This window comes from Hoplias malabaricus, chromosome Y, assembly GCF_029633855.1.
Source record: "Hoplias malabaricus isolate fHopMal1 chromosome Y, fHopMal1.hap1, whole genome shotgun sequence".
Classification (NCBI taxonomy): Eukaryota; Metazoa; Chordata; class Actinopteri; order Characiformes; family Erythrinidae; genus Hoplias; species Hoplias malabaricus.
The window spans coordinates 21,588,232-21,615,578 of NC_089820.1; the positions used below are offsets into that span (position 1 = coordinate 21,588,232).

At 42.1% G+C, this 27,347-nt stretch overlaps 2 protein-coding genes across 2 annotated transcripts in view; one reads left to right on the forward strand and one right to left on the reverse strand.

Annotated features, from left to right (window-relative positions):
* LOC136679078 (transmembrane protein 8B-like) overlaps positions 1-4,836 on the forward strand; it is a 227,492-nt gene extending 222,656 nt beyond the window's left edge. The window contains exon 13 of the mRNA XM_066657358.1: positions 4,207-4,836. Within this exon, the coding sequence (XP_066513455.1) occupies positions 4,207-4,542 (336 nt within the window). The 3' untranslated portion in view covers positions 4,543-4,836. The remainder of the gene's footprint in view (positions 1-4,206) is intronic.
* Positions 4,837-19,766: 14,930 nt separating this feature from the next.
* Positions 19,767-24,945, reverse strand: LOC136677626 (glutathione hydrolase 6-like). The gene is made up of 4 exons (XM_066655201.1): positions 24,753-24,945; positions 22,951-23,261; positions 22,205-22,318; positions 19,767-21,441 (listed from the first exon to the last, which is right to left on the reverse strand). The coding sequence occupies exons 1-4, from the start codon at positions 24,884-24,886 to the stop codon at positions 20,180-20,182; spliced, it is 1,821 nt and encodes a 606-aa protein (XP_066511298.1). The 5' UTR covers positions 24,887-24,945; the 3' UTR covers positions 19,767-20,179.
* Positions 24,946-27,347: the final 2,402 nt, after the last annotated feature.

Below are 27,347 nucleotides of genomic sequence, written 5' to 3' on the forward strand. Positions count from 1 at the left end.
TCGTGGTTACGAACACGAAAATCATCTCCCATTTACTGCATACAGCCTTGTTTCGACTTAAATGGTTTTGAGTCGTAAACGTTGTAATGCGAATGGAAGTGTGTGCGGCGGAAGAATACACGGTTACGCGGCTCAGGACTGAGGAGGATAGGTGTTAGGATAAGTGCTTACAGTATGTTATTTACATACAGTATGTACGTATGTTCAGACCTACACCGAAAATCGGTTTACGAAGCAACGTAGGAACGGATCAACGTCGTAAGTCGAGGACCCCCTGTATTGTCGCTATCCAATTAAAAACATGTACCTCCATTTTTGTCCAATTTTAGATTACTACATCATTTGAAGAGAGCAGTTGTCCTTCACATTGTGTGAAAAGGTCATGATGAATGAGCCAGTGGAAATGTTCTAAAGTTACGACTTTTACTGAAAGTTAAGGATTTATCCTTCTCCTGTGAAACTGCTAGTTTTGGAGATACATGTTTTTAATTGGACAGGGACCATATATGAATGTGCGTGTTTGTATATGTGAGCACATGTATGTCGATGAGTGAGTGAGTGTATATGTGAGTGACTAATCTTTATCATATACAGGGGTTAGACAATGAAAGTGAAACACCTGTCATTGTAGTGTGGGAGGTTTCATGGCTAAATTGGAGCAGCCTGGTGGCCAATCTTCATTAACTGCACATTGCACCAGTAAGACCATGTGCATCCAATGGTTCAAACATTGTGTCCTGAAGGCGGTGCTGTGTATCAAGACGACAATGCACCAATACACACAGCAAGACTGGTGAAAGATTGGTTTGATGAACATGAAAGTGAAGTTGAACATCTCCCATGGCCTGCACAGTCACCAGATCTAAATATTATTGAGACACTTTGGGGTGTTTTGGAGGAGCGAGTCATCAGCATCACGTAGAGACCTGGCCACTATCCTGCAAGAAGAATGGCTTCAAATCCCTCTGACCACTGTGCAGGACTTGTATATGTCATTCCCAAGACAAACTGACTCTGTATTGGCTGCAAAAGGAGGCCCTACACCATACTGATAAATTATTGTGGTCTAAAACCAGGTGTTTCACTTTCATTGTCCAATCCCTTGTATTTATTCCTATAGTCACTCATTAATTCATATTTGCTCACTCATTCAAATCCAAACTCACTCAAATATACGCCCTTGTACACTGTATGTGACTGAGTGAATGAGTATGTATTTATGTGAGTGAGTGAGTAAATTAAAAGTGGTTGCACTTAATAAGCTCCATCATTAGCAGTCAGATAGCTTTTGATGCTTCTTAGAGCAATGTTTTGCATCAGTGACGATGTGTATTCAGTCAGTTGCATCCTGTCTGTGTGCTGTCACAACAACATGTGAAACTATTGCATGAGCCTAAACATTATGGGCTGTGTGAACATGGAAAATGCCAAATACACTTTTCTTCTACTCTCACATGCAGAGGAAGTGCACATAACATGGGAGAGTTATTACACATGCAGCTGATTATGTATTCAGCTCTGCTGACTAAAGTTTTAGAAACTCACTACAGCTAGTTCAGTGTCATTGCCCCACTTTTTTAGGAGTATGCCAAAGCAGAGCCATCTGTCTTTCTCTGAAAACTCAAAATACTCACTATTTGCCTTGATTGGTGTAATTACAGTCAATCACTCGCCAAAAAGAGGCTGCTCCAGGATGTGTCAGGGTACATTTAAAATCCTCAGGCTCCGCTGTCTGATGTTTCAGGGACGGGTGATCTTTGGTAACCTTGTGTAAAATACTGATTTGCATTGATGGCAGTAGGAATCTGGAGCGGGATAGGAATGAAAGGCACTACCTTGGTGCTTGTATGGAGCATCTGGCAGGGCCACATGCCGGCCAAAGCTCACAGCGCAGTGCAAAAAAAAAAAAAAAAAAACTGAGCTGTGCCTTATCTCTCCAGCTTTAAATGTTACATTAGCATTGCAAAGGGGTCAAACCATCACAGACGGTCCCCACTTCAGCGATAGGGCCTGAGAAAGAATGGTACTAAATCTTAGGAACTCTAGGTCTGGAAAGGCACATAGTTTTTTCATGATTGCATTTACAACTCTTCCCCCCGATGCGGTGAGTGCACTTGTGAAAAGCTGGTCCATGGTGAAGTGCTTGCATTACTGATAATGGCATCAATGAAAGGCCGAGTGATATGGAATAATGGACTGTGTGGTGTCGAGGGAGGGAGAGCGCGTCTGTGACTGGGCTTAGTGCTCCGGCACGGAGCACTCTAACACAGCAGTCTTCATAAATATTGCCATCTGCGGAGGTTCACGCATTTTATAGCCATGAATACACTATGCCACCAGCTTAAGTGTACACTCTTAAGTGTGGAACCTAGATAAGTCTCTCTTTTTGATTTGTTTATTGGTCCTGAAATAAACATATATTATACGGTACAACTACTAACAGTCTTACGAAAGCTAAGGTTTGGTCATGCTTTCATTCAATGTCAGGATAATGTCATTAATGTCATCCATATACTGGCCCCCTAGCCAACAATAGTGGGATGCAGTGAACATATAATTCCTCAAAGTGTATACCTTTACTTTGAGGACATGGATTTGAAGCTTTGGATAAAATAAATGATACTGGGCATTAAATAGTGAAATGCATGTATGGAACACAATATATTATTTATATTCATTCATTCATTCATTCATTTCTTGCCATGGTCTGGAGCTATATGACCACAATTCTGACCTGACCCTGAACGTACAAAAACTGCAGAGATGTGATTAGACCCTTGCTAGGAGATAACTGTGTTTAAATAATAATGGAGGATTTTAATGTTGTACAAACTACACAACTAAATCATCCCACAGAAACCTTGTTTACTCCTGGTCAGTCTTGTTTCTCAAGCATCAGGTTCATATCCAGATAAAAATACAGGCATAACCGCATGTAATGTTGGGAATCTGCCACATGGACAGCAGCTTTGATATTGTTTCCTATCACCACATAAAATATGCATGAGCCTTATTTATTATTGGGGGGTACTGTTTTTTTTTTTTTTTCCCAGAGTGAGCGCAGGAGTTCCAAGTGTAATGGGTCAGAAAGTGATTTTTAATTCAGTTTTATTGGAGTATAGTGTGGTTGGAACATCATAGTGATAGACTGGGGTTACAGTTCTCCAGTCGGATATAGCAATAAGACTCTTTGGGTCCAATCCCGAGTGCACTACCGAGGATTCTAGTCTCTATGGAAAGATAACACATTGTGCTCCACCATTTAATGTTCTATTCATTTTTTAGGGTCTCTGTCAATCACAGGCCCTTAGAATCATCCTATCTCCACCTCCCCATATGGCTCCACTCCCTACATCTGTAACATGATGGAAAAATCCCTGTCAGTCTTGATAAGAGACTCTGCCACATGCCATAAATGAGTAATGAAAGTTAGTAACTTTCAAGGCTTTGCTTCTTATAAAAGTTGGAGACACAAATAAATGTTTTTAAATATTATTTTAGATCATTTTCTTTATATATTAGGTGTATGAATAAGTTATAAAATATGTTTAGGATTTTTTGAGTAGTTTATTATTGTAATTCAAAATGCAAGCATACTCTCGCTCTCAACATGTTATGGTTGTGTAGTATTCATTCATTATCTGTAACCCTTATCCAGTTAAGGGTCGCGGTGGGTCCAGAGCCTACCTGGAATCATTGGGCACAAGGCGGGAATACACCCTGGAGGGGGCGCCAGTCCTTCACAGGGCAACACACACTCACACATTCACTTATACACTCACACCTAAGGACACTTTTGAGTCACCAATCCACCTACCAACGTGTGTTTTTGGACTGTGGAAGGAAACCGGAGCACCCGGAGGAAACCCACGCAGACACAGGGAGAACACACCACACTCCTCACAGAAAGTCACCTGGAGGAAACCCACGCGGACACAGGGAGAACACACCACACTCCTCACAGACAATCACCCGGAGGAAACTCACGCGGACACAGGGAGAACACACCACACTCCTCACAGTCACCCAGAGCCCAGGTGTCTTATATTGCTTTGCACATAAACAAAGAAGCAAACCAATGAAATTAAAAACATCACTCAGAAATAAGATATAATTAAAGTACGTTAATGTAAAGAGCTAAATAAATAAAGAAAAATCCACGTTATCAATGCTTTAATGCACTTTCATGTGTTTTTATGTTTACAGACGGTGCGCACGATCCGCCGCCGCCGCTGCTACCCTCCTACCTGGAAGCGCTGGGTGTTCTTTCTCTTCCCAGGAACCATGATCGCCACCTCGGCCGTGGCCCTGTATGCATTTGTGGAGACGGAGGAGAACTACTTCTACATCCACAGCATCTGGCACATGCTGATCGCGGGCAGCGTTGGCTTCCTGCTGCCGCCTCGCGCCAAACCTGACGCCAAGGTGACGCCCTTGAAGCGCCGCCGCGGCTGTGGCTACCAGCTCTGCGTCAACGAGCATGAGGAGATGGGCCTGGTGGACCCAGCCATTATCACCATCAACAGCATCTGCACCAGCTGATAACACTCCACGTGCTCCTCACACACACACACACAAACACACAGACACACACACAAATACACACGGACGTCTGTTTGCCTTTTCTCTCCTCCCTTTGGAATCGGAAAAACAAAAAAGGGAAAACAAAGCCAGAGAACTTGTCGTCACACTGTAAATACAATACGAACTGAGGGGACACGTATTCACATTCTTTTCAGTTTGTTGGTTTTATGTTTGGGATTTCTTTGGTTAAAGTTATGGCAACACTATGTAACATTTTTGCTGGTGTGCTGGGATGGTTTTTGGTGGTGGTGGTGGTGGTATTGCACTGTTGTTTCTTTTTGAAGAATTCCAAGCTGAACATGCTGCTGCTATTTGACGGTGACTGTACAGACGTGTAATTATTATTTATTGTTTTCTTCTGGAATATGAAAAAAAGACCAAAACTATTGTGTGGTTTAGGGGATGTACAACAAGACAGCTTGGAGGTGTGGGACGAAAGACCTGTCCCAGGGTCCACATGAACAGTTTTTGTGTGCTCTTGCTTACAGTCAACAAACAGGAAATCATAAGGTATCTTTATCTTCTTTCACACAGTCACTTATTTCAACTGAATTTCAGAGCGGCTTCAGTCAATTTAATGTCAGTAAAAGAGTAAAAACAAATGGGCTCAGCACAGAGTGCTAGGCTTTATCTCGCTCTGCTCACAGCAGAGACACAGCATCAGTAGGTGTTTCAATGACAAAGAGACCTTCAAACATTTAAATTCATGAAAAAGATGAGAATATTGCTCTATTACTGCTCCATAGGTTTGAAATATTGGCTTGTTTTTGCTGTTCTTAAGATTACTTAAGATAGAACTAACTCTAAATTCAGGAGACGGCTCACTGCGTGACGAAAACACAGATCAAAAGTGCTACAAAAAGAAACAATTCAAGATACTAACGAGTTTCTGTGATAATTTGAATACTGAATAAAAAAAAAAATGTAGACAAGTTAAACTTCAGCCACATACGAACAACAGTCCATTCCACCTTAAAACATGTGGGGCTCCTGAACAAAAAAACAGAGAGATCGGTAGTTCCCCAGGGTCGTAGACGTTGCCTTAAATGGTGAATGTTACAACCCTGCAGACAGTTGATAAGCAGGGATTAGCTGAGAGGTCTTTACTATAAATGGACATATGGCTTTACATTATTAAGCAGTGATTAGACAAAGAGCAGTCAACCGTTCAATCAGAGTTCAGATGACTGCTAGAAGCAGGTAGTATTCCTATCCACTAGTGTAGTGTACACTGTCGGACACCAAGCTCATGAACACACGCAGAAAAATAAAACGCCATAAAAATCAAAGTGTGGACTTTGGGACGGATCAGAAGACAACGATTTTCTTTTTTCTTTTAATCCTTTTTTTTTCAACTTATTTCCGCTCTTTCCTGAACTTGCACTGAGACACAAAAATGTGATACTGTACATTTTTATATACATAGGTAGAGGTAAATGTCACGACATGTAAATGTATAGCTGTTACTTTGTTTTTTTCTTTTTCCTGTGGAATGTCAAACCGTTCTTTGGATCGCATTTTTATTGCCTTTGCAGAATCGCTGGTTGTGGATGTACAGAGGGGGGGAGAAAGAGATTGCATTTGCCAAGTTTTTTTTTTTTTTTTGTACTTTTTTTTTGTAAAATCAAAGGGAAACCTCAGATAAAAATAACCTCATATTTCCTGTTGTATTCACCTGGAGAGGATCGGGTCAGAAGGGGCACCTTTTAACACATTAGCAACCGATAAAACAAATAAACATTTTATTTTTTCTGTATCTGCTGTGGCTGCTATCTCTTTTCCAGGGGAGTTTATCAAGTGAGGGGCTTGTCGGAAATCTAGCGCTCTGTGTTGGGTCTTAATGGAGGAGTGTGGTGTGGTGCTCTGGTTTATTGAGGAGATGGGAGGCTGCCAGCATAGGCCTCTGAAGAGAAGGAGGTAATAAATAATTTGTCCGGACGGAGACTCCGTTGCTCTGCAGCGTCGCAGGGACAGTGTCCGCATGGCAATGGCAACATTGCTGTTTACGACGTCAGAGAAAAGACTTCAGAACACTTCTCTATGACCTCGAGCCACTGCCAGCAGATAAGTGCAGTTCAGCTTATATGTATCTGCTCTTCTACATCTTAAATCTTCTCTTTCTATTAGGCCTTAAATATGATGATGTTATCCTTATCGTGATGAATGACTTTGCAGTATGCCTTTCTGGGTATATCACAGGTACTGCCCTTCTATAACAGTGAATGGCAGCATGAATCATACAGAATAGATCAATTATTCACCTGTCAGTCGCCTGAACCTGTCTTTAGCTGCGTCTCAGTGAAGAGATGGGGTGGGGGGGGATTCAAAGTATGGTGGATATCTGTTCTCAAAAAATACAACAAGCAGAAAATAATGCATTGTTGAGTTAACTGCCTGCTTCACTTAGCGTTCACACTGACAAATTGCACATCAAACAAATGTCAGGTGGAGAAAAAAAATCCAAAGAAATTGGACAGATTTTATGACACATAAAATACAACTATTTATAGAGCTACACTTCTTTAAGTTGTTTATAATGAAACAAATCTTTAAAGCAATATTTCATTCATTCATTCATTCATTCATTCATTCATTCATTATCTGTAAGCACTTATCCAGTTCGGATACACCCTGGAGGGGGTGCCACCTACAAACACTTGTGAATCGCCAATCCACCTACCAACGTGTGTTTTTGGACCGTGGGAGGAAACCGGAGCACCCGGAGGAAACCTACACAGACACAGGGAGAACACACCACACTCCTCACAGACAGTCACCCGGAGGAAACCCACACAGACACAGGGAGAACACACCAACTCCTCACACACAGTCACCTGGAGGAAACCCACGCAGACACAGGGAGAACACACCAACTCCTCACACACAGTCACCTGGAGGAAACCCATACAGACACAGGGAGAACACACCACACTCCTCACAGACAGTCACCCGGAGGAAACCCACACAGACACAGGGAGAACACACCACACACCTCACAGACAGTCATCTGGAGGAAACCCATTTCTACAAAATTTCCACAACCCCAAAGGTTAGATAATCACATAAAGAGGGTTAAAGGTTCTTTTTTTTTTCTATAAAATAACCAGTAACGCCACACATTAGCACAGCTGCAAACTGCATTCCTAAATCCAAAAAACACCCCTTCAAAAGTTTACATTATATTAAATAACATTGATCTGATTTATGACACGATAATATACTGTAATCTACAGGACTGTCAAAAACGTTTTAGGCACCTGAGATTATGAGATTTAAAAAGCTATTTATTTGAGCAGTCAGTGTTTATTTGCTAAAACAAACAAACAACAAATAACGGCTAACATTAGAAAAAACCAAATGACATTATTCCAGTGAGTGTAATATTGAATTGAATATTGTGAATGTGTTGGTTTAACTTTTTCCAAATCTCTGAAAGTTTTTCCAGTTAATAAATAATTATTTTAAATAATGTGTGCAGTTGATTTAACAAATTAATGCAAATCAAGGAGAATCTGAACAAAATAATTGTTTTTCAAACTCACCTACAACTTTTTAGAAAAAAAAAATATTTTTTGTATTGACTGTGATTATATACAACTTTATACAAGCAACACGCTTACTCAGAAGGCATTAGTTTAAATATACAGGGTGGGCCATTTATAAAATGGGAATGGTTGGTGATATTAACTTCCTGTTTGTGGCACATTAGTATATGGGAGGGGGGAAACTTTTCAAGATGGGTGGTGACCATGGCGGCCATTTTGAAGTCTGCCATTTTGGATCCAACTTTTTTTTAATGGGAAGAGGGTCATGTGACACATCAAACTTATTGGGAATTTCACAAGAAAAACAATGGTGTGCTTGGTTTGTAATCTTAGGTCCCTAAGACTCCAGCGCAGTGCTGTACATCAGCAAAAATTCATTATGTGGATTTTTTTATTATTATTTTATGTGCCCACAGCTTGTTAAGTATTGGATACATTGGAGTGCCTGCACAGTTTTTAGGTTACTATGCTCAATGCCTGTGTTGCTTAAAGGGGTGAATAGCATTGGCCACGGATTGTGGAGGAGTCATGGAACTGAATTTTCTGGAGTGATGACGTCCCATTCTTTCAAGAGTTGGAGTGATGTATATGATCCAGAACTAAACACTGAGTATCTGTACCTGACCTCGCTAATGTTCTCATGACTGAATGCCACAGAAAAATTCCAAGATCCAGTCTTAAACCTTTTAAGAGCAGATGTCCACAATCTTCACCATACAGACTACATCACAAAGGATAAGACAGCAGTAAACAGCAGCCTGAATTATGTCTGAATAATGTATTTTTATCCTTTTCATAGACACCTGTTCATCATGCAGCTTTAGAAGAGTGAGGCATGTAGTGGAAAGTCACTAATTCATTCAATTAACACCTCAGCTCTGTTGACACCTTTTAACACTAGGTGTTGCAGCCTGGATTATTTCTGACGCAAAGTGTCATGGCCTTTATATCATGCCAATGAAAATTCACTTAATTGGGAAGCTCCCTGAAGGTGCAGATGACATACGAGTCCATGCAGTATAACCCACAACCCAGCTAAACGGAAGAAAGTGGACTCCTCCACGGACACTGACGACCTTAACACTGCTGTTTTAAGAGGTGTTGTCTTGAGAAGAAGCCGTATTAATTATTACTGGCAGTTCATTTGACTTGTTTCAAGCATTGCTTCTTGAAAAAAGGCTACATGAATATGCAAGTGGCATAAGGATACAGAGCTCATTTGGAATTAGTGACAATTACTGAGCAGAGGGCAGGAGCAAACCCTAGACACACCCAACTTTACAGTGTGTTTTTCTTTTTGGATTGTGGGAGGAACCCCGAGCCAGCTCCTCAAAGTATAGAACACAGGACCCAGAGGCAGCGACACTACCTGTAACTCTGTAACACTCCTACCTTATTGGTCCACCTTGTAGATGTAAAATCAGAGACAGCAGCTCATCTGTTGCTGCACAGTGAGCGTTGGTCCTCCTCTAGTCCTTCACCAGTAGACGCAGGACGCTGCTTGCTGAATGTTTTTGATCGGTGGACTATTCTCAGGGCAGCAGTGACGCTGAGGGCTTTAAAAACTCTAGCAGCACTGATGTGCCTGATCCACTCATACAAGCCCAACACTCATTAACACACCAGCATCATATCAGTGTCACTGCAGCACTGAGTATGATCCAACACCCAAATCATCTGCTAGAATGCACTTCTATGGATCCAATGCCCAATGCTGGGGGCTCATTACACATGCTTGGCAATGGGCAGGGTGCTGGTTCAGCTGTCCCAGGACATCCCTTCCTATTGACTGTGCTATTCTGTACAACTTGTATGTACCTGTGTCAGCAATGGGCACACCTTAAAACAGTGGAAATCACTCATTAGGAAAGATGTCTACGGTTGGTTAGATGTGTAATGTAGTTAATTATGCAGTGCTAGCGATACTCCTGAAGCAGAACTGAGCACCACTGGCCTAGAGAGGAAGAAACAGAGGGATATTAGATGACTATATATGCGACCCAGCCTTGTGAATCAGGGTAATTTGAAATAAAATGGCTGCTATGATGACCTAATCATGATGGCATAAACATTTGTCGGCTCTAAATCGCTGACTGTAGATGGTGATGCATCCGATACACATGAGCTCACTGAGCATATCTGTTTCATATTCATTAATTCCCCATTTCCACGTGCAGCGAGCGGGGATTATCAAGCTAACAAACCGTGGCCTCCCACAACCAAGAACAAATTTAGTCCTCCCCTCACAAGGCGTCTGTGCTTGAATTAATCTTGCCGTTTACGCAGATATTCATAGGCCCACAAAGGATCTCACACAGATTCCCTTCCACACTACAAGTTCCCTAGGGTCCTGTCACACGTTGTGAAAATCCTCATCTACTGCTCTCTTTAAATACACACGGACAAGGAAAACAACGCACGCAGGGAACAGAGAAGCACTGGGGAAACTGAGGATTGCTGAGGAAATATAGCTGCAGTTACTTCAGTGAGATGACTTAAACACACACACTGCAAAACTCAGAGACCTCTAGAATTATTCATTCATTATCTGTAAGCGCTTATCCAGTTCAGGGTTGCGGTGGGTCCAGAGCCTACCTGGAATCATTGGGCGCAAGGCGGGAATACACCATGGAGGGGGCGCCATTCCTTCACAGAGCAAAACACACTCACCCATTCACTCACACCTACGGAAACTTTTGAGTCACCAATCCACCTACCAACGTGTGTTTTTAGACCGTGGGAGGAAACCAGAGCACCCGGAGGAAACCCACTCAGACACAGGGAGAACACACCACACTCCTCACAGACAGTCACCCGGAGCAGGAATCAAACCCACAACCTCCAGGTCCCTGGAGCTGTGTGACTGCGACACTACCTGCTGCACCACTGTGCCGCCCTCCACTAGAATTAGAATCACTTTAAAGGCCACTGTGCTTGCACACAGAGGAATGTGTTCTCTGCATTTAACACACATTTACACACACTAGTGACAACTTTGGGGCAATGAATAACATGACCAGAGTGGTGGGCAGCCAGTGCCCAGGGACCAGTCTGGGCCTTGCTCAAGGGCAATTCAGTCATGACCTGCCAGCTCTGGAGATCGAACCGGCAACCTTCCGGTTACACACCCAGCTCCCTAACCACCAGGCCAAAGGTCTTCACAGAGCCTAGGTCATTGCTCTTCTGGGCTCAGCACTACAGGAACGGCACTTTGTAACTTCTGCTGGAAAGTGGGAAATCATCTTCCCCTTGATTTCAGTACAGTGCTGTTGAAGTGAATTATGCTCTGCAAATGTAGGGGGAGCCCAGGAGGAAAAATACAAAACCTTACACATTGATGCTTTAAAACAAATCATTTTTCAAATTCAAGAACTCAGACATATTTATTATATGTAAGCACATGTAAATGATTAATAAAATGTCAATAAACTAATCGTTAACTGCTTGTTAATAGTTAATGAACAGTTAAGAAACCAAACTAAAAATAGTGTTACCGAAGTCTTATTCTGAGAACACTAGTTTGATTTGAAACTTTTTTGTGCGTTTCCTTTGCACAGCGTCAGCTTCTCAACAGTTCCACGTTCTTTCAGACCCATAGTGTTGTCCTCTTGAATTGGTGTCATCAATATTTAACACAATCAAATTCTCACAGCAATGTTGTTTCAATTTTTATGGTAATGCTTTGTAAAAAAAAAATAGTGGTATTTACATAGGGTAGGGACAAATGCCCAATTAATATGGTCTAATATCAGATAAAACCACTGGATGAGGGATCTACAAACTAGAGGCACAACTACATAAAAGATAACGCTAAGGGAGGAGGCTGTGTGTACATTAGATTCATATAAGAGCTTGCTATAATCAAAGCCTGAGAGGACACTGAATACAAGGGTGTCTCTGAATTAGTGCAGTGCTGTGCTCTAATAAAAAGTAAGATACTTAATATGCTCAAGGTTTGAAAGTATAGTTCAAGCTAAACCCTCCAATCTGTTCCATTAGTGGTTCTTCGTCTTCACACGTCTCACTCACCAAAGTGATTCTTTAAAAAACTTCCACTGAAAGGTTTGTTAGGAAACCGAAAGAATTCTTCCATGGCACTGCTCCAAAGAACTCTTTCTCACAATTTTATTTTTACAACTGTTATAAAAACACGAAAATTTCTTTGGTCTATTCATATCCGCTCAAAACGCACAGACCAAATCTGTCGCATAACAAGATTTCTCAGCATCTCTCAGTAACGAAGGCTGAGTGAATTTCTGTGAAGCCCAGGCCTTATTTCTGGGCTCCCCTGCTGATAGGAAAGAATGACAAGCAGATAACAGGAATAGGCATCTAAGCACATGAAAGACCAGCTTAAGTACAGCCATGTCAACAGATTACTTACTACCACATCTTGCTGGAGGCGCTGCCTAGCCTTTGATAATGAACTTTTAATCTATAGTGATACAAATAATCCACTGCTAATGCCACCGCTGTAAAGATGTCATTGATACTCAAAGACCTCAGAGATGTCCAATTTGCTACCACATGTCAAACGGCCAAAATCAGAGAGTTTAGTCCTACGGCACACATTTAAAGAGGGACTTCCGCAAAGCACACACTGCCAGAGTAGTGGGCTGCCAGCCATAGCACCGAGGAAGCAGTTGGGGGTTATGTGCCTTGCTGAAGGCACTTCAGCTGTGGATATTGATGGATGAGAAAGTACTTTATTTCACTACTGCATCTTCATTTTGTACAACCTTAATGTCACGGCTGCCATTGTGTAAACACACTGATCAGCCATAACATCAATACCTAATGTTTCTATGCTTAACCTATATTTTATCTTTGTTAGCATCATGTGATCACTAATAAAGATAAACAAAAAACAATCGATGACCCACGGTCTCTGACTTTACATCTATAAGTTCAATCAACATGGTAGGTGTGTCTAACAGAGTGGACAGTGAGAGGAGGCAGTGCTTAAAAACTCCAGCATCACTGCTGTGTCTGATCCACTTGTACCAGCACAACCTACACTAACACAACACCACTCCAATGAACTTGAAGTCCTGTGGATGTCCTGATCAGTGAAGTACAGGATGACAGAGTGACAAAGTATGCAGAGCCACAGATTAACTACATTTGTTTGTAACTGTAGAACTACAGAGTGCTCTTGTATGGTGAGTAGAGCTGATGAAATGGACAACGAGTGAAAAAACAAGGAGGTGGCTTCAAAGTTATGGCTGATTTGTGTGAAAATATACACACTCCTGTGGAACCCATGTCCTCATTGTGTGAGTTGTAGTGAAGCAGTGCTGCACGACTCTATATAAGGGCTGTAAAACATAAGTTATTCCATATTCATCATGTGCCACTCTTCACCAGAGTTGTTCTGACAGAGGCACAGCAGCAGGCTGAGCTGGCAGCCACCTGGGCACAGCATCGCAGAGGGGCGGAGATAAACACGACATTTTAACGGAAAGCCAAAGCTGAATATTCATATGTCGGCAGCCGGAGAAAGCAGAGTGACAGCAGAACGTATTACTGCAGCACAGAGAATGAGCAGATACGCCACTCAACTACTGCTCCAACACGGACAGCCCACTCCCATCTGCAGCGCAGGCCACGGGAAGAAAAGAATTCGTCTCGAGAAGCAAGAGAAAAACTGTTTACTTTGATGACATTCAGTACAAACTCACACAGATTTTGCAAGTCATTTCAATGCAATACAATTATTTCCACATACATATTCACATATGTTAAACTTTTTAAGGCTTCAGTGCAATGTTTGTAAAAAGGCAGAACTAGCGTTAGAACATGGCAATACCATTCAGGCAGAACTGTAATGTAGAACTCAAACAATCCATGCTGTAAAAGATATAAAGGCACTTTGTATTTGGATCAGATTATCATCAGCTTCTCTAGATCTTAGGGTTCCTCTTGAATCAAAACCTTGTCATATTTATTTACATGTGTGTATAAGCGATAAAACTGCCGTAAATCATGTCTGACCTGAACCCAACTGAACACTTTGAGTTACAGATGATTGTAGAAACCACACTAAGGCACTTTGAAACTGTTCTAGTGAATAATCACCTCATACTTTCATTCATTCATTCATTCATTCATTATCTGTAACCCTTATCCAGTTCTGGGTCGTGATGGGTCCAGAGCCTACCTGGAATCATTGGACGCAAGGCAGGAATACACCCTGGAGGGGGCGCCAGTTCTTCACAGGGCAACACAGACACATACACATTCACTCACACCTACGGACACTTTTGAGTCGCCAATCCACCTACCAACATGTGTTTTTGGACTGTGGGAGGAAACCGGAGCACCCGGAGGAAACCGGAGCACCCGGAGGAAACCCACGCGGACACAGGGAGAACACACCAACTCCTCACAGACAGTCACTCGGAGCAGGAATCAAACCCACAACCTCCAGGTCCCTGGAGCTGTGTGACTGCTACCCTACCTGCTGCACCACTGTGCCGCCCTACCTCATAGTTATTGTTGTTTATGTTGGTTTTTCGACATTGTTTCATTTTCTTTAAGGATGTGTTTATACTGCTCAGCTTTGGTTCGATTCAAATGAACCCTGGTGTGATTGCTCTGTTAATGCAGTTCGTTAGAGTAAGTGTGAAAGCTTCTGTTCAAACCGGTGCACATCAAACAAACAGAGACGGCCTGAACTCTAGTGAGGTTTGTTTCAAGTATGAAACCAAATAGAAACAAATGCGTCTAAACAAACCAAACATAGGACACAACTGTAGTTCATTTGCTCTGGTCTGAATCAGTTAAGAAGTTTGTAATCTTGGAGTGTTTCCCCTTGGTTTGGTTAAGCTTCACACAAGTAATAATCCAAACACACCAAAAATGCATCACCACAAACTGCATGAGAAAGTTCTCATCACCGATTGGTCAGAACTGACGGAGGCGGGACACAGAACACCTTCTTCCTGTGCTCATAACAAGTGCATGTTTCTGTTCAATATCTCAGATTAGCGTCTAAATTTAGTTCTGCTCTACTGCATCCAATAAACACAGCGCCCCCTGGCTGTGGGAGCCATTTGCTGCATACACCTTACAGTTGGTTCAGATTGAGGTCTCACCAGAAACAAATCACACCAGAGTTCTTTGGGACCAGAGACCACCTCCTCTAAAGGGTCTTGGTACAGTGGTTTTGGTCCACATCCGACTGTGATGACTTCTTTCACACCTGCCAAAACAAACCGCACCAAGTGTGAGTACTATCCAGAGTCTGATTAAACAGGACTTAAAAGTGCACGTGTGAAAATACCCTTAGTCACAAGATGTGACACTACTACAATACGTGGCAACAGAACAGACCGTGCTGAAAGCAGCAGTGTGCATTCTTTGGTTTGTGCAGCTGAAGATGTTCTGATGCTGTTAGAAAAGGATTGAAAACATATTCATAAATACAGTGGAACTTCTACTAACGAACGCCTATACTAACGAACTTTCCAAGATACGAATCGGGCATTTGAATATTTTTTGCCTCCACCAACGAACCATGACTCTAGAAACGAACCCAAGCCTCCACCGAGTCGGCGGCTGGAAATGGCCACTGACCCCAATAGGCGAGTCTCCCAGCGCCCAGACTTGAGTGAGCTTTTAAGATTAGCAAATTGTAGCTTTAGCAATTGAGCATTAGTGTAAATAGCAGACATCAAAATTCGTGCTAAGTTAAGCCGTATCTACGTTTCGTCTCCCCACATTCACCCACCTACTCTCCGTTATTCCACCCACCACCCACCTCCCGTCATACAGCCAGTGCATGTGTTACTCCTCCAGCCAGTCGTCACGTCTTCAAGGTAGTGATGTGTAACCACTTAAAACTTTATTATTTTATTACTGTTACCACTGTATTTTTCTCTTTTATTTTTACTAATGCTACATGTATTTTTTTTACTAATTTGAGAGTGTTGTAAACAGTCAAAAATCAGTGCAAAAAGGGTGACTTTCGGGGTGGGGGCTGGAACACATTAATTGCTTTTCCATTATTTTAAATGGGGAAAATTGACTCGAGAAACGAACTTTTCCACCTACGAACCAGGTCACGGAACGGATCAAGTTCGTAAGTAGAGGTTCCACTGTAACATATTTAAGAAGTAGCATAAAAGAAAATAAATAATTTGTAAAAACAAACAAAATAAGATTAAAAATAATATAATTTTAAATTACACAGACAAAGTAAATAAATTAAATGAATTGCATATTGGTCTGATAACAAATCAGCTACACGTTACTGTACAGTTACGTCATTACTTTACAATGATGATATTGTTACCTATAGGCTTCATGTTACCCTGCTTTACTCAGGAAAGTATTTTTATTGCAATTTATCACAATTACGATGAAAAGGCATTATATAATCCACCCAACATGAAAGTTAAGAACATGTTTTCATTTTCAAAAAGTTATTATTTCAGAGTTACGATTATGTGCACAACACAAAACTGCGTCCTCTTTTAAAACACAAGTTAAAAAAATTAGTAGTCAGAGTTTAACCAGCTGTTTATCCCCAAATGTAGTGTTTTCAGACAGAACTGAAAGCAAGCGTGGCACATTCTGGAAGAGAATGGCTTGAACCCTGATGTATTCTGTCCCACTGTTTTTTGCCAGACACTGGTGATTTAGAACAGTGAAGCAGAGGCAAGGAATGGCACACTACAGTGCACCCGGGGAAGCAAAATCAAAGTAGACGGTAGAAGCCGACGAAGACAGACCACATCTTTTACAATCAAAGGAAACGGGGTGGGAGAAAAAATCTGCCTCTGCAGCAATAAAGAAAGCAATTTTTTCCATCAGCGAGGACCACTCACCTGCTGTGTGCAAAATCAAGATTTATCAAAGGGGAAAGGGGACACAGGTAAGCCCCCAGGCAGCAGCGCTCTGATAAGACCCCGCTGTGTGAAGCCAGCCATCAATATACATGCCTCACACACTCGTCTAAATTAATATAACAAGCAGGCCGCTATCCGGAGGCAGATGATGCTGTCCGCCTGCTTGGCCAAACCAGTCTGAACAGCAGAGAGCACGTGAGCAGCAAAGCTAATGTCATTTGTGGTCATTTGCACATTAGGCAAATATCATCCTGCATACATTTTCTGCCCAACCATGACCTTTGACACTGCTGACATAGTTATAGATCACTGTACATATGTAGATCAAAGTGATTATTGGTTTAAGTTCATCTTATTTGGCTCCGATAACTTAATTTCTCCATTATTATGGTAAAACGAAATAGTCCAGTGTTTTTCAATCACAGAAAACACTCAGATGAAAAGCCACTGACTCAATCATGTTTAAAACAAAAGTCATTTGGCATACCGATGCTACGAGATTGACCTCTCCCAACCTGATCAAACCGCATTCAGATCCTCAATAAGTTTGCCCAGACTGGTTCATGTGATGTAATGGCCATAGTTTTTCCTCTACACTTTTTTGTCTGAGACTTTGTGTTTGCAGAATTACGTGTTTGCGGTAGATTCCACTGAGAATGATCATAAAACAATGGAGTAGATTTGCTCTTGACATTGGTGGGGACCTATGAATCTACCTTATGTCCACCTTCTTCTTTTTTGCTGCCGTCCTCACTAGCTTTTGACACCCATGTCTCACCCACGAGTCTTGCACAGTAATAATACTAGCATATGACTGGAAAGTTTTCCTTCCAGTTTTGGCGGTGCTCACAACTAAACTACAGAGACTCACATGACAGCAGGGAAAAGCACAGCCAATCACACTGGCCATATGTGTTACGGGGAGGTAGGACTTGAGTAGAGAACGTGATTTAACCGTTTCTGTAACTTTGTGTTAATTTATATATATATATTTTTTTTTTTTTTCCATCCATCCATTCATTATCTGTAACCCTTATTCAGTTCAGGGTCACGGTGGGTCCAGAGCCTACCTGGAATCATTGGGCGCACCCTGGGAATACACCCTGGAGGGGGCACCAGTCCTTCACAGAGCAAAACAGACACACACACACACACACACATTCACTCACACATTCACACCTACAGACACTTTGGAGTTACCAATCCACCTACCAACGTGTGTTTTTGGACTGTGGGAGGAAACCGGAGCACCCGGAGGAAACCCACGCAGACACAGGTAGAACACACCAAACTCCTCACAGTGCCCAATGTTTCTGTAGTTTAGTTCTGTAACTAAGAGCCTAGCAAACACCAGCCAGTAGTCACCATACAGAATTATGCAGTGGCTTTGGTCTGATTGAGAGGTTTTTGTGTAACATGTTTAGCTCACCATTACTAGTTATTTTAACTATTAGCTGCAGCAGCAACACATGTGATTCACTTTTCAACATTAATCTGCAGGTAGATTCCGATAGAAGTAAGGGGTCAAACTAATGTATTTATAGATGATCATCATTTCCATCCAAATCTGCCATGTCTGTTTTTCTCCCTCCTGCCCTGAAAAACAAAACAAACCAAAAACAAAACAAAAAAACAAACCAAAAACTGTTTTTGTACCAAACTTAAAGCTCATCTGATAATGTTAGTCTGGGATTCAAACTCTGCATTCATATATTTTTATATTTTCTCTGTCTTTTGGGGAAAAATGGGCTTAGGAACGCCCACATGCCCGAGGTGCAGGCAGCAAAGTCTGGGTGCTGCAGAGCGTTTTGAGAGTAATAATTTAAATGCAGTCTGGATAATAACTGAAGATTCACTGGTGCAAATGAAAAATGTTCTTGTTACAATTTCCATCCGCCTCCTGCAGGGAAGAAGCTCTTCAGCTTTAGTAAAAAGCTCTTTAATCTTTTTGCGACCTATATAGAGAATGTACTATATCTGTAAACTAATAATATCAATAATAATAATACTGTTAATGACTATAGTTACTATATTTACATTAATATGATATAAACATTAATTTACAAGTATTTGCATACACTTTTTATACAATGATATTTATAAATGCTATTAATCAGAGTGACATGGGCAGTTTGTTTGTTAGGGTGATCAGGTGACGCAAGGGCATTCTACCAAAATCACATTCTACCACAGTGATACTGGCTCTGCCTGTTCTAGATTGTTTGTCTATAGCAATCCATTCACAGGCAGGTTTTGTTGTGTACAGTGTACTCTGTACTCTGCAGATGTGGTAAAGACTTGCCATTAGTGTCTATGATGATATTTTGAGGCAAGGGTGTAGAATTAGCATGGACGGAGGTGACGTGTACCCACCAATATCCAGCAATTATTGAATTGTCGCCACCAATAATTAGAAAAAATAAAAAATATATATGGGGCGACACTGTGGCGCAGCAGGTAGTTGTCGCAGTCACATAGCTCCAGGGACCTGGAGGTTGTGGGTTCGATTGTCACTCCTGGTGACTGTCTGTGAGGAGTTTGGTGTGTTCTCCCTGTGTCTGTGTGGGTTTCCTCCGGGTGCTCTGGTTTCCTCCCACAGTCCAAAAACACACGTTGGTAGGTGGTAGTTGGTGGATTGACGACTCAAAAGTGACCGTGTGTGAGTGAATGTGTGAGTGTGTGTGTTGCCCTGTGAAGAACTGGCGCCCCCTCCAGGGTGTATTCCCGCCTTGCGCCCAATGATTCCAGGTAGGCTCTGGACCCACCGCGACCCTGAACTGGATAAGGGTTACAGATAATGAATGAATGAATGAAAACATTGGGCACTAAACAAGTGATGGCTGAATGAGAGGTGTAAAGGCAGGTCAGTTACAGTATATCAAAGGCCTGAGGATCATTGCTAGATGATTTGTAGATCTTCTCTCCACTTACATTCTACTCAATTTACTTTACATTTTTTTCCTATTGACATCTTTTAGAAACGGACAAAACCATAAAACCTTAAAACTCTTAACACTCACACTAACCTTAACCTTCATTTCAACCTAAAACTATAACCTTAACCCTGACCTCTCCCTGACCCCGCACACCTGCTTTCACCAGACACAATATAAACATCTGAAGAGAGAGTACAGGGGACCTTCAAAATGGAAAAAAAATAATGACCCAGTTTTACACTGCTATTACGCAATTCTTCCTTCAGTAACCATCAGTGTGGCCATCCGTACTAGGAGCTCCATATGCACTAACATGTTCAGCGTGTAATCTCAGCAGCATGGAGAGGGAACCATCTGAGCACCCATCCACCTGCTGTAGCTCACCATCTGTCTCTGAAGCCAGCCTATAAACGTCCATGTTATTTGAAATGGAAGACAGACAAATGGTCATAGCTGTGGATATTCCCTCTTGTACGTGGAGGAGCGGGCTACTGATGGCATCTGAAGAAGCCATTCCGCAGTGAACCCTTTGGAAGAGAATGGCAGCGTTAAATAAGGCAGAAAGCCCTCCAGTGGTGGCAATGACGACTACTTCACTCTCGTCTTCCTCATTGTCTCCATCACTGCCGGTCTTTAAAACCAAAGGGTAGTTAAAATAAGGCAAGTCTGAGGAATCTGACACAAAGCTGCTAAGGATAACTCCACTGGATGGTAAGAACCGGCCAGAACCCCATGTGTTGTTCAGTGAAGCGGACATAATGATAAAGTTTCCCTGCCTGTCCAGCACCCCGATGTGGCTGCTTCGTGTACTGAGAGCAAATAACTCCACGAGCTTCGAGTTCATCTCAGCTAGAGCTGTATCGTTGAGTCCTTGAGTCAAATTTAAGAGGCTGGAGAAAGAAGTAGCAGCCCCGTTGAAATCTTCAACGCCGTTCTCAAAGGAAAGGCTTTGCTCCCTGACTCGCTCTAATATATCAGATAGCATCGGGCTGGCGAAGGGGGAGCCGGCTGAAAGGACAGTGTATTTCTCTCCCTGCGCGATAAGGGAGTCATTGATTTCTCCATGGCTACGCTGAAGGGCGGCTAAGAAAGCGGGCCCCTCGCGTGCCGAGAGGTCTTCGGCCAATTTCATGGCCAGGGTTTCTGGGAAATGGGACTCATTTAGGCTAGCCACCCGCAAGAGCTCTGATAGGTTCTGGTTGGAGACGAGCACACCGGCTGATTTCACACGGCCATTCATGTCACAAAACACATCACACAGCTCTGAGTGCAGGATTTTATCCTCATGGGTCTCCAAGGCTTTGCCCAGGACGTCATCGATGAGAAAGCCTTCTTTTGCGAGAACAATGGCTTCCCTGAAAAGCCTGCTCCACTCTGACTGTCCGTACCGAGAATGCAGTGCTCTGACGCCCTGGAGTAAGGACGGAACCCCATACGGGGCTGAGGGCAGCTGTGGTGCATTTGATCGTGAGGACTTGAACAATCCTGTGGTGTGATTGTACAAAATGGCTGAGAACATACCACCTTTAAAAGAAACACAAAATGGAAGTTACAAAGTTTTATTAAAAAAGCCGCTGAACAACCATCACCTCTTTCAGATTGCAAGGTCTCATTCAAGGTTGTCCATCCATTAATTACAATATTAAGCGGATAATCAATTATCATTAAGCATACAGATGTCATTTCTAGACCTTCAGTAACCTTCTGAAAGACAATTAAAAGGTAATGGAGATTAAAAACATGCATTTACCCAAGACATATTTCTATAATAAACAAGCTAGATTGGTTACTGTTCACTTTAATGGAATTGATGTTGTTCTACGATGATTAAACAAGCTCCAGTGTTTTTTTAAGCAATAAATGCATCTGTTCTAACCTTTCACAAACTATCTTTCACTTTAGAGATAGATGCAGTACTAATGCTTACATACTTCAGTTCTCAGAGGAATAACTAAAACCCACAGTCATTAAAATTCACACTTACTGCAAACTTGACCATTTCCAACGCATTAGACTTAAACCATGAGGGATTTCTAGGAATAAATCTGCAGAGCAGACTGAATGTTCCTACTGTATCTAACAAAATTGCATCAGTGTTAGATAAGCCCCAATGTCCACTTCTAATAAACGTAATATCATCAAAGTCAGAAGACCTAAACGGCCATTTGCAATAAATTAGGTTTTAAAGTAGAACCATGTTTGTGGATCTTGGAACTGTTCCAGTTTATGGCTGTGTATGATTACATGATTTGATTTGCAGATGATGAAGTGAGGACAGGCTACTGACCTACTCCTACTGTGTGTGGGTGGACGACTCCGAGGCAGAGCAGAGAAGCAATCGCTGCGTCCACCACATTTCCTCCGTCCTGCAGGAGCTCTCTACCCAACCTGGAGCAGTCCACTGCAGAAACACAACAACACTGCTTCATTAAAACAGCTACAAAAACAGTCCAAAGAAATATATTGATCTGAAATTCTATCGTTCAAAACTTGAAGTGAATACAAACGTATAGCTCATGTTTCTGTGATTCTAATGAGTGAGAAAAAAAATTATACACATGTATTTACCTGGCAGCTTATAGTAATCATGTTAAACTCTAAATTTTCTGATAATTCGTAGGGAGCTGGAAGAACAGTAGAGAAAATGACAATACTGTACCAGCATAAATAATATATACTAATTACCTGTTTTATTACAGATAATTACATATTTATTACAGTCAGTATTTGTTTTTTGTATATTTATTGTAATTAGAGCAATATTAGAACACACTCTTCCTTAAGTTATTTTTGTGTATTTAATTTTGACTGTATTTATCACTTATGCACAATTACTACTGCACAATACTACGCTTTGTACGTTTTTACGTTTATTTTCCATTGTATTTGTACAAAGCAATGACAGTAAAGTTGAAGTAAAGTTGAAGTAAAGTTGTAACAATCTAGTCGTTAAAGTCTAGTCGTTTAGCATATCCAATGATCACGTTTGTAATGCTGTAGCTGATCAGTGTGTATTCTAAAATATATAGAAACCTGAAGACGTCAGGACAACTCCATGGTGGTAGAGTGAAGCATGTTCGTGGGAGAGGCGATCGGTGCTGTGGTGATCATCTCTAACTTCATGGCCAGCTACTTCATCCCCTTTATGTTCCTGGTGATTTTGAGGATCCTCCAGAGTCTGGGTATCTTTGTTGAGGCCACTCTCTAGTCCCTCAGGGTCGGACCACCACCCATTCCATTCATACAGCAGACATACGAAGATGACGCCCAGCAGAACCAGAGCCACGGTCACCCGAATCCATGTCTCTTTCTTCATGTCTTTTCCATTCTGTCCATCGGACAGCCTGTGGACACGAGAGGAATAACAATAGCAGACGAACAAGAATGAAAGAAACTTCTGAAGTCTGGAAAGATAGAAATCCACAGATGAATAAAACACAGAGACAAAGCAGATAGTTGCAGGGATCTAAACGTCACCCCCCCCCACCCCCCCAAACTCTCTCCGGAGCTCAATTCACTGCTGTGATGTTGAGAGAAGGCCGGGGGGATCTCTGTGGAGATGGACCACTGCTTTGATCCTCCCTGCTACGCATCCACTCAGTAACTGCAGCTGAAAACAAAGTGTGCCATCACAGAACTGGACACAAAGTCCATCTCCACTATGGGTCATTCACGGAGGAGCTCTCCTCTGAACATCTTAAAAGAGAGTGTCCCTCTTATATATTTCTTAGAGAAAAGAGGCTGCTGTATATATCAGTGTTGATGTACTCTATTCCTATTCTGTTACTATTTTCTTTACATTAGAGTTATAACTGAGCAATGTTGTTATTTTAAAAATGTCTGCACACATTCATTTTTACACATGCCAAATTAAAAAAAAAAGGGTGAACAATTTTTTAAAAATGTTCCAAAGACTGAAATGGGTGGATTCAGACAAAGAGCTTTTGTTACATCACAGGTCTAAGGCATTAGCATGTGAATGATGGAGGAGTGGGTGGAGATATGGATCTGTGTGAGTTGAGTTATATTGAGTTATATCCAAGACCTGTCCTGTCCAATGTAATTGTGGCCACAAAATATTTTCCTCAACGGAGATTCTGACCTCAGGTGGCTAATCCACAAACAGATTTCAGTTTAGCAAAATTTCCAAAGCAAAGCCTGTCCAACAGGAGAAATGTTTTTGGCCTGTTCTTATTACTATTGGATTGTACTCAACTTTGGGCTTACATTATCTGTGTAACTGCTTTGTGGAACACCACTAAGAAACCAGGCCTAAACATTACACAATAGGAAGATTAGTTCTTGGTGGATATGACTCGATCCAGGGGAGTTTTCCTCAGAGAAAGATTAAGATGTTAGCCAGACCACAACTATAGACTGTCCAATAGGAAATTTCCTCAGCAATTTTTCAACTGGTCAGGTTTGCGTCATCTGACTACATGAGAAATCATTTTAGTCTAAAAAGCCAAACGTCCCTCAGCTCGTTTTCTACTGAACAGGCTTAAATTATCCGTTTAAAGTGTGAAATATTAACCCAATATAAGGATAAATGGAAATAAATAAATAAATAACGTTTCTTCCTCACGTCGTGTATTCACTTAAGTCTACTTCAGGTCGCTCTGTAGTTCGTGTGTGGGATTACGTAAATTAGCTCAGAAACGAGAGAAGGACGGGGACGTTTTCTTCGACAGGGAAGACACTGATTGTTAGCTAGCGACCATTTTGGAGCCTATGTTTAGAAAACTATGGAATTATTATAGCCTCCAGTCCGCCTTCAAATGCCCTCCACAGTGCGAGAGTGAAATGCGGACTCTCTCAGAGGCGCCGTCACTCACTGTCTGAGGTAAACAGTCACTGCTTCATCTTCCCCTTCTTCGTCGTCACTGGGCTCGCGGGCTGCGCGCGCTCTCTGTGTGTCCTCCTCCGGATCCCGGGGCAGTTTCGTGTACAGAACAGAGCTGTGCGCCATGGTGTGAAGTGTGGGACATTAACGTAATAAACAGATAGAAATACGGGAAACACTCTATGTCGGAGTGTAATGCGGCGGTGAAGCGCTGTTTTCGCGGTTTCTCTTTTCGCCACTTCCTGGTTCACCTGCTCCACCTGACTCACCTGTAATAAAACGGGGTCGGCCGGTCTTTCGCTCCTGCACCACCCCCAGCCACTGTTTTCACTATCCTCATCTCTCTCTCTCTCTCTCTCTCTCTCTCTCTCTCTCTCTCTCTCACTCATCTCTTTCTCTCTCACCCATCTCTTTCTCTCTCTCTCTTTCTCTCTCTCTCCCTACTCATCTCTCTCTCGTTCTCTCTCTTTCTCATCTCCTAGTCTCTCTCTCACTCATCTCTCTCTCTCTCTCTCTCTCTCTCTCTCTCTCGCCTCATCTCACTCATCTCTCTATCTCACCCATCTTTCTTTCTCTCTCTCTCTCTCTCTCTCTCTCTCTCTCTCTCTCTCTCTCTCTCTCTCTCTCCCTCCCTCATCTCCCTCATCTCTCTCTCTCTCTCTCTCTCTCTCTCTCACTCATCTCTTTCTCTCTCTCTCTCTCTCTCTCTCTCTCTCTCTCTCTCTCGCCTCATCTCACTCATCTCTCTGTCTCACCCATATCTCTCTGTCTCACCCATATCTCTCTCTCTCTCTCTCTCTCTCTCTCATTCTCAGGTTTTCACTGTTGAAGTAAACAGTTATTTATATTTAAATCTCAGAATTAAGAATTTGGCGGCACTGTGGTCAACAGGTAGCTGTCACACAGCTCGAGGGTCCTGTAAACTATAGATTCAAGACACCGTCGGTAAGGAGCTGGATGTGTTCACCTCCGGGTGCTCCATTTCCCTCCATCCATTCATAGGTGTGAGTGTGTGGTGCCCTGTGACGGACTGGTAACCCATGCAGCGTGTGCCCCCACCTTGCGCCCAGTGATTCTGCGTAACCCTGAATTGAATTGAAGTGGTTACAGAAAATGAATGAATGATTAGGAATTATTTTATCTGTAGTGACTTATCTCCAAAATAAACTTGAAAAATATAGACGCGACATAACTAGGTATAAAATAAATTATAAATAAAAATGATAAATATATTTGGGTGACACAGGGGTTATACAGGTTGCCTCCTCAGTACTGGAAACGGTCTCTGAGGAGTGTAGTGTGTTCTTCCTGTGTCTTTATAGGTTTCCTCAGTGTGCTCCGGTTTCCTTCCACAGTCCATACACACACGTTGTTAGGTGGCTTAACTGTGCAGAGGTGAGAGTGATTGAGTGAGTGTGTGACTGAATGAGTGAAACTGTGAAACCGTCCACACGTGTGCAGGGCTGAGTGTGTGAATCTGTCCACAGATGTGAGTGAATGAGTGAGTGTGTGATGCCCTGTGATAGACTGCCCCCCCTGTCCCGTGTATGTTCAGGATGAAGCAGTTACAGTAGATGAATGAATGAATATTAATGAATATCCTCCAACAGCTCAGAGCGCTTAACAAACATGGCGTTCGTTGGGCAGTTACACAACAACAGTGGAGCAGTGCGTATGGTTCTGTGTACCTGGAAATAAAGATGTTTTTAATCTTCAAACAATGAGGATCTTCTGTCCTGCACTGAGGAGACTCTATATGACTTTCAAAGAAGACCCCCATTCTCCCACCGTACTACCACCACTCCACATCTCCATCATCAGAGGCCTGGAGCTGGACGGGGCCAGGCTTTATTTCTCGGTGACATTTCACAGCCACACAGAATGTAATTGAATGTAAAGTTCCCACTGAGATTCAGCAAGGGCTCTGACACATCAAGGTGTTAAAGAAAAACACATGAGATTCAGGACAAGATTAAACATCTTAAGCAAAGAGATGCTGAAATGTCACTTGTGTGTGTGTGTGTGTGTGTGTGTGTGTGTGTGTGTTTGTGTTTGTTATATTGAAATGACAATATGTAAGCCTGAGACATCCCTCTGAAATATTTGCTATATGTTTTTGAATGTCAGTGCATTTTGGGAATACAGAAAAAAAAATCTCTCATAGCACAATTCACTTTGATCATTCTTTTATGACTCAGTGTGTGTGTGTGTGTGTGTGTGTGTGTGTAAGAGACAGAGTACCCAACCTACCGACTTATGGTATTGTAGATCATTAAGCTGCAAATACTTTTGTCTTGGTGTTCGTTTGTGAGCTAGCACACCTAGCATAACTGGCTCTGAAAACAATATTAGTTTCTGCATCAGTGAAATAATAATCACTTGATAAATGCACTCTGTTTGTGTCTCGTCTATACCACAGAGTTTATAGCAACATTAGACAGTAAACAAATAATAATATATCGTTTAAATTCTGCACTGCTGCATTACAGAGGATTTTTCTTACATTTTTAATGTCTCATTTGCTTAGCGAGAATGATAAGGTAAACGATTCCGCCGTTTGTCTTGGCCAGATATAACTGCAGTTATA

Bases quoted from the DNA above. Each gene is read 5' to 3' on its own strand.
- LOC136677626 (XM_066655201.1), bottom strand. From the start codon at position 24,886: ATGGCGCACAGCTCTGTTCTGTACACGAAACTGCCCCGGGATCCGGAG. The intron at 23,262-24,752 runs GTGAGTGACGGC...TCGTGTCCACAG, and splicing joins GTGACTGTTTACCTCAGACA to GCTGTCCGATGGACAGAATG. The intron at 21,442-22,204 runs GTCAGTAGCCTG...TTTCTTTTAAAG, and splicing joins CCCACACACAGTAGGAGTAG to GTGGTATGTTCTCAGCCATT.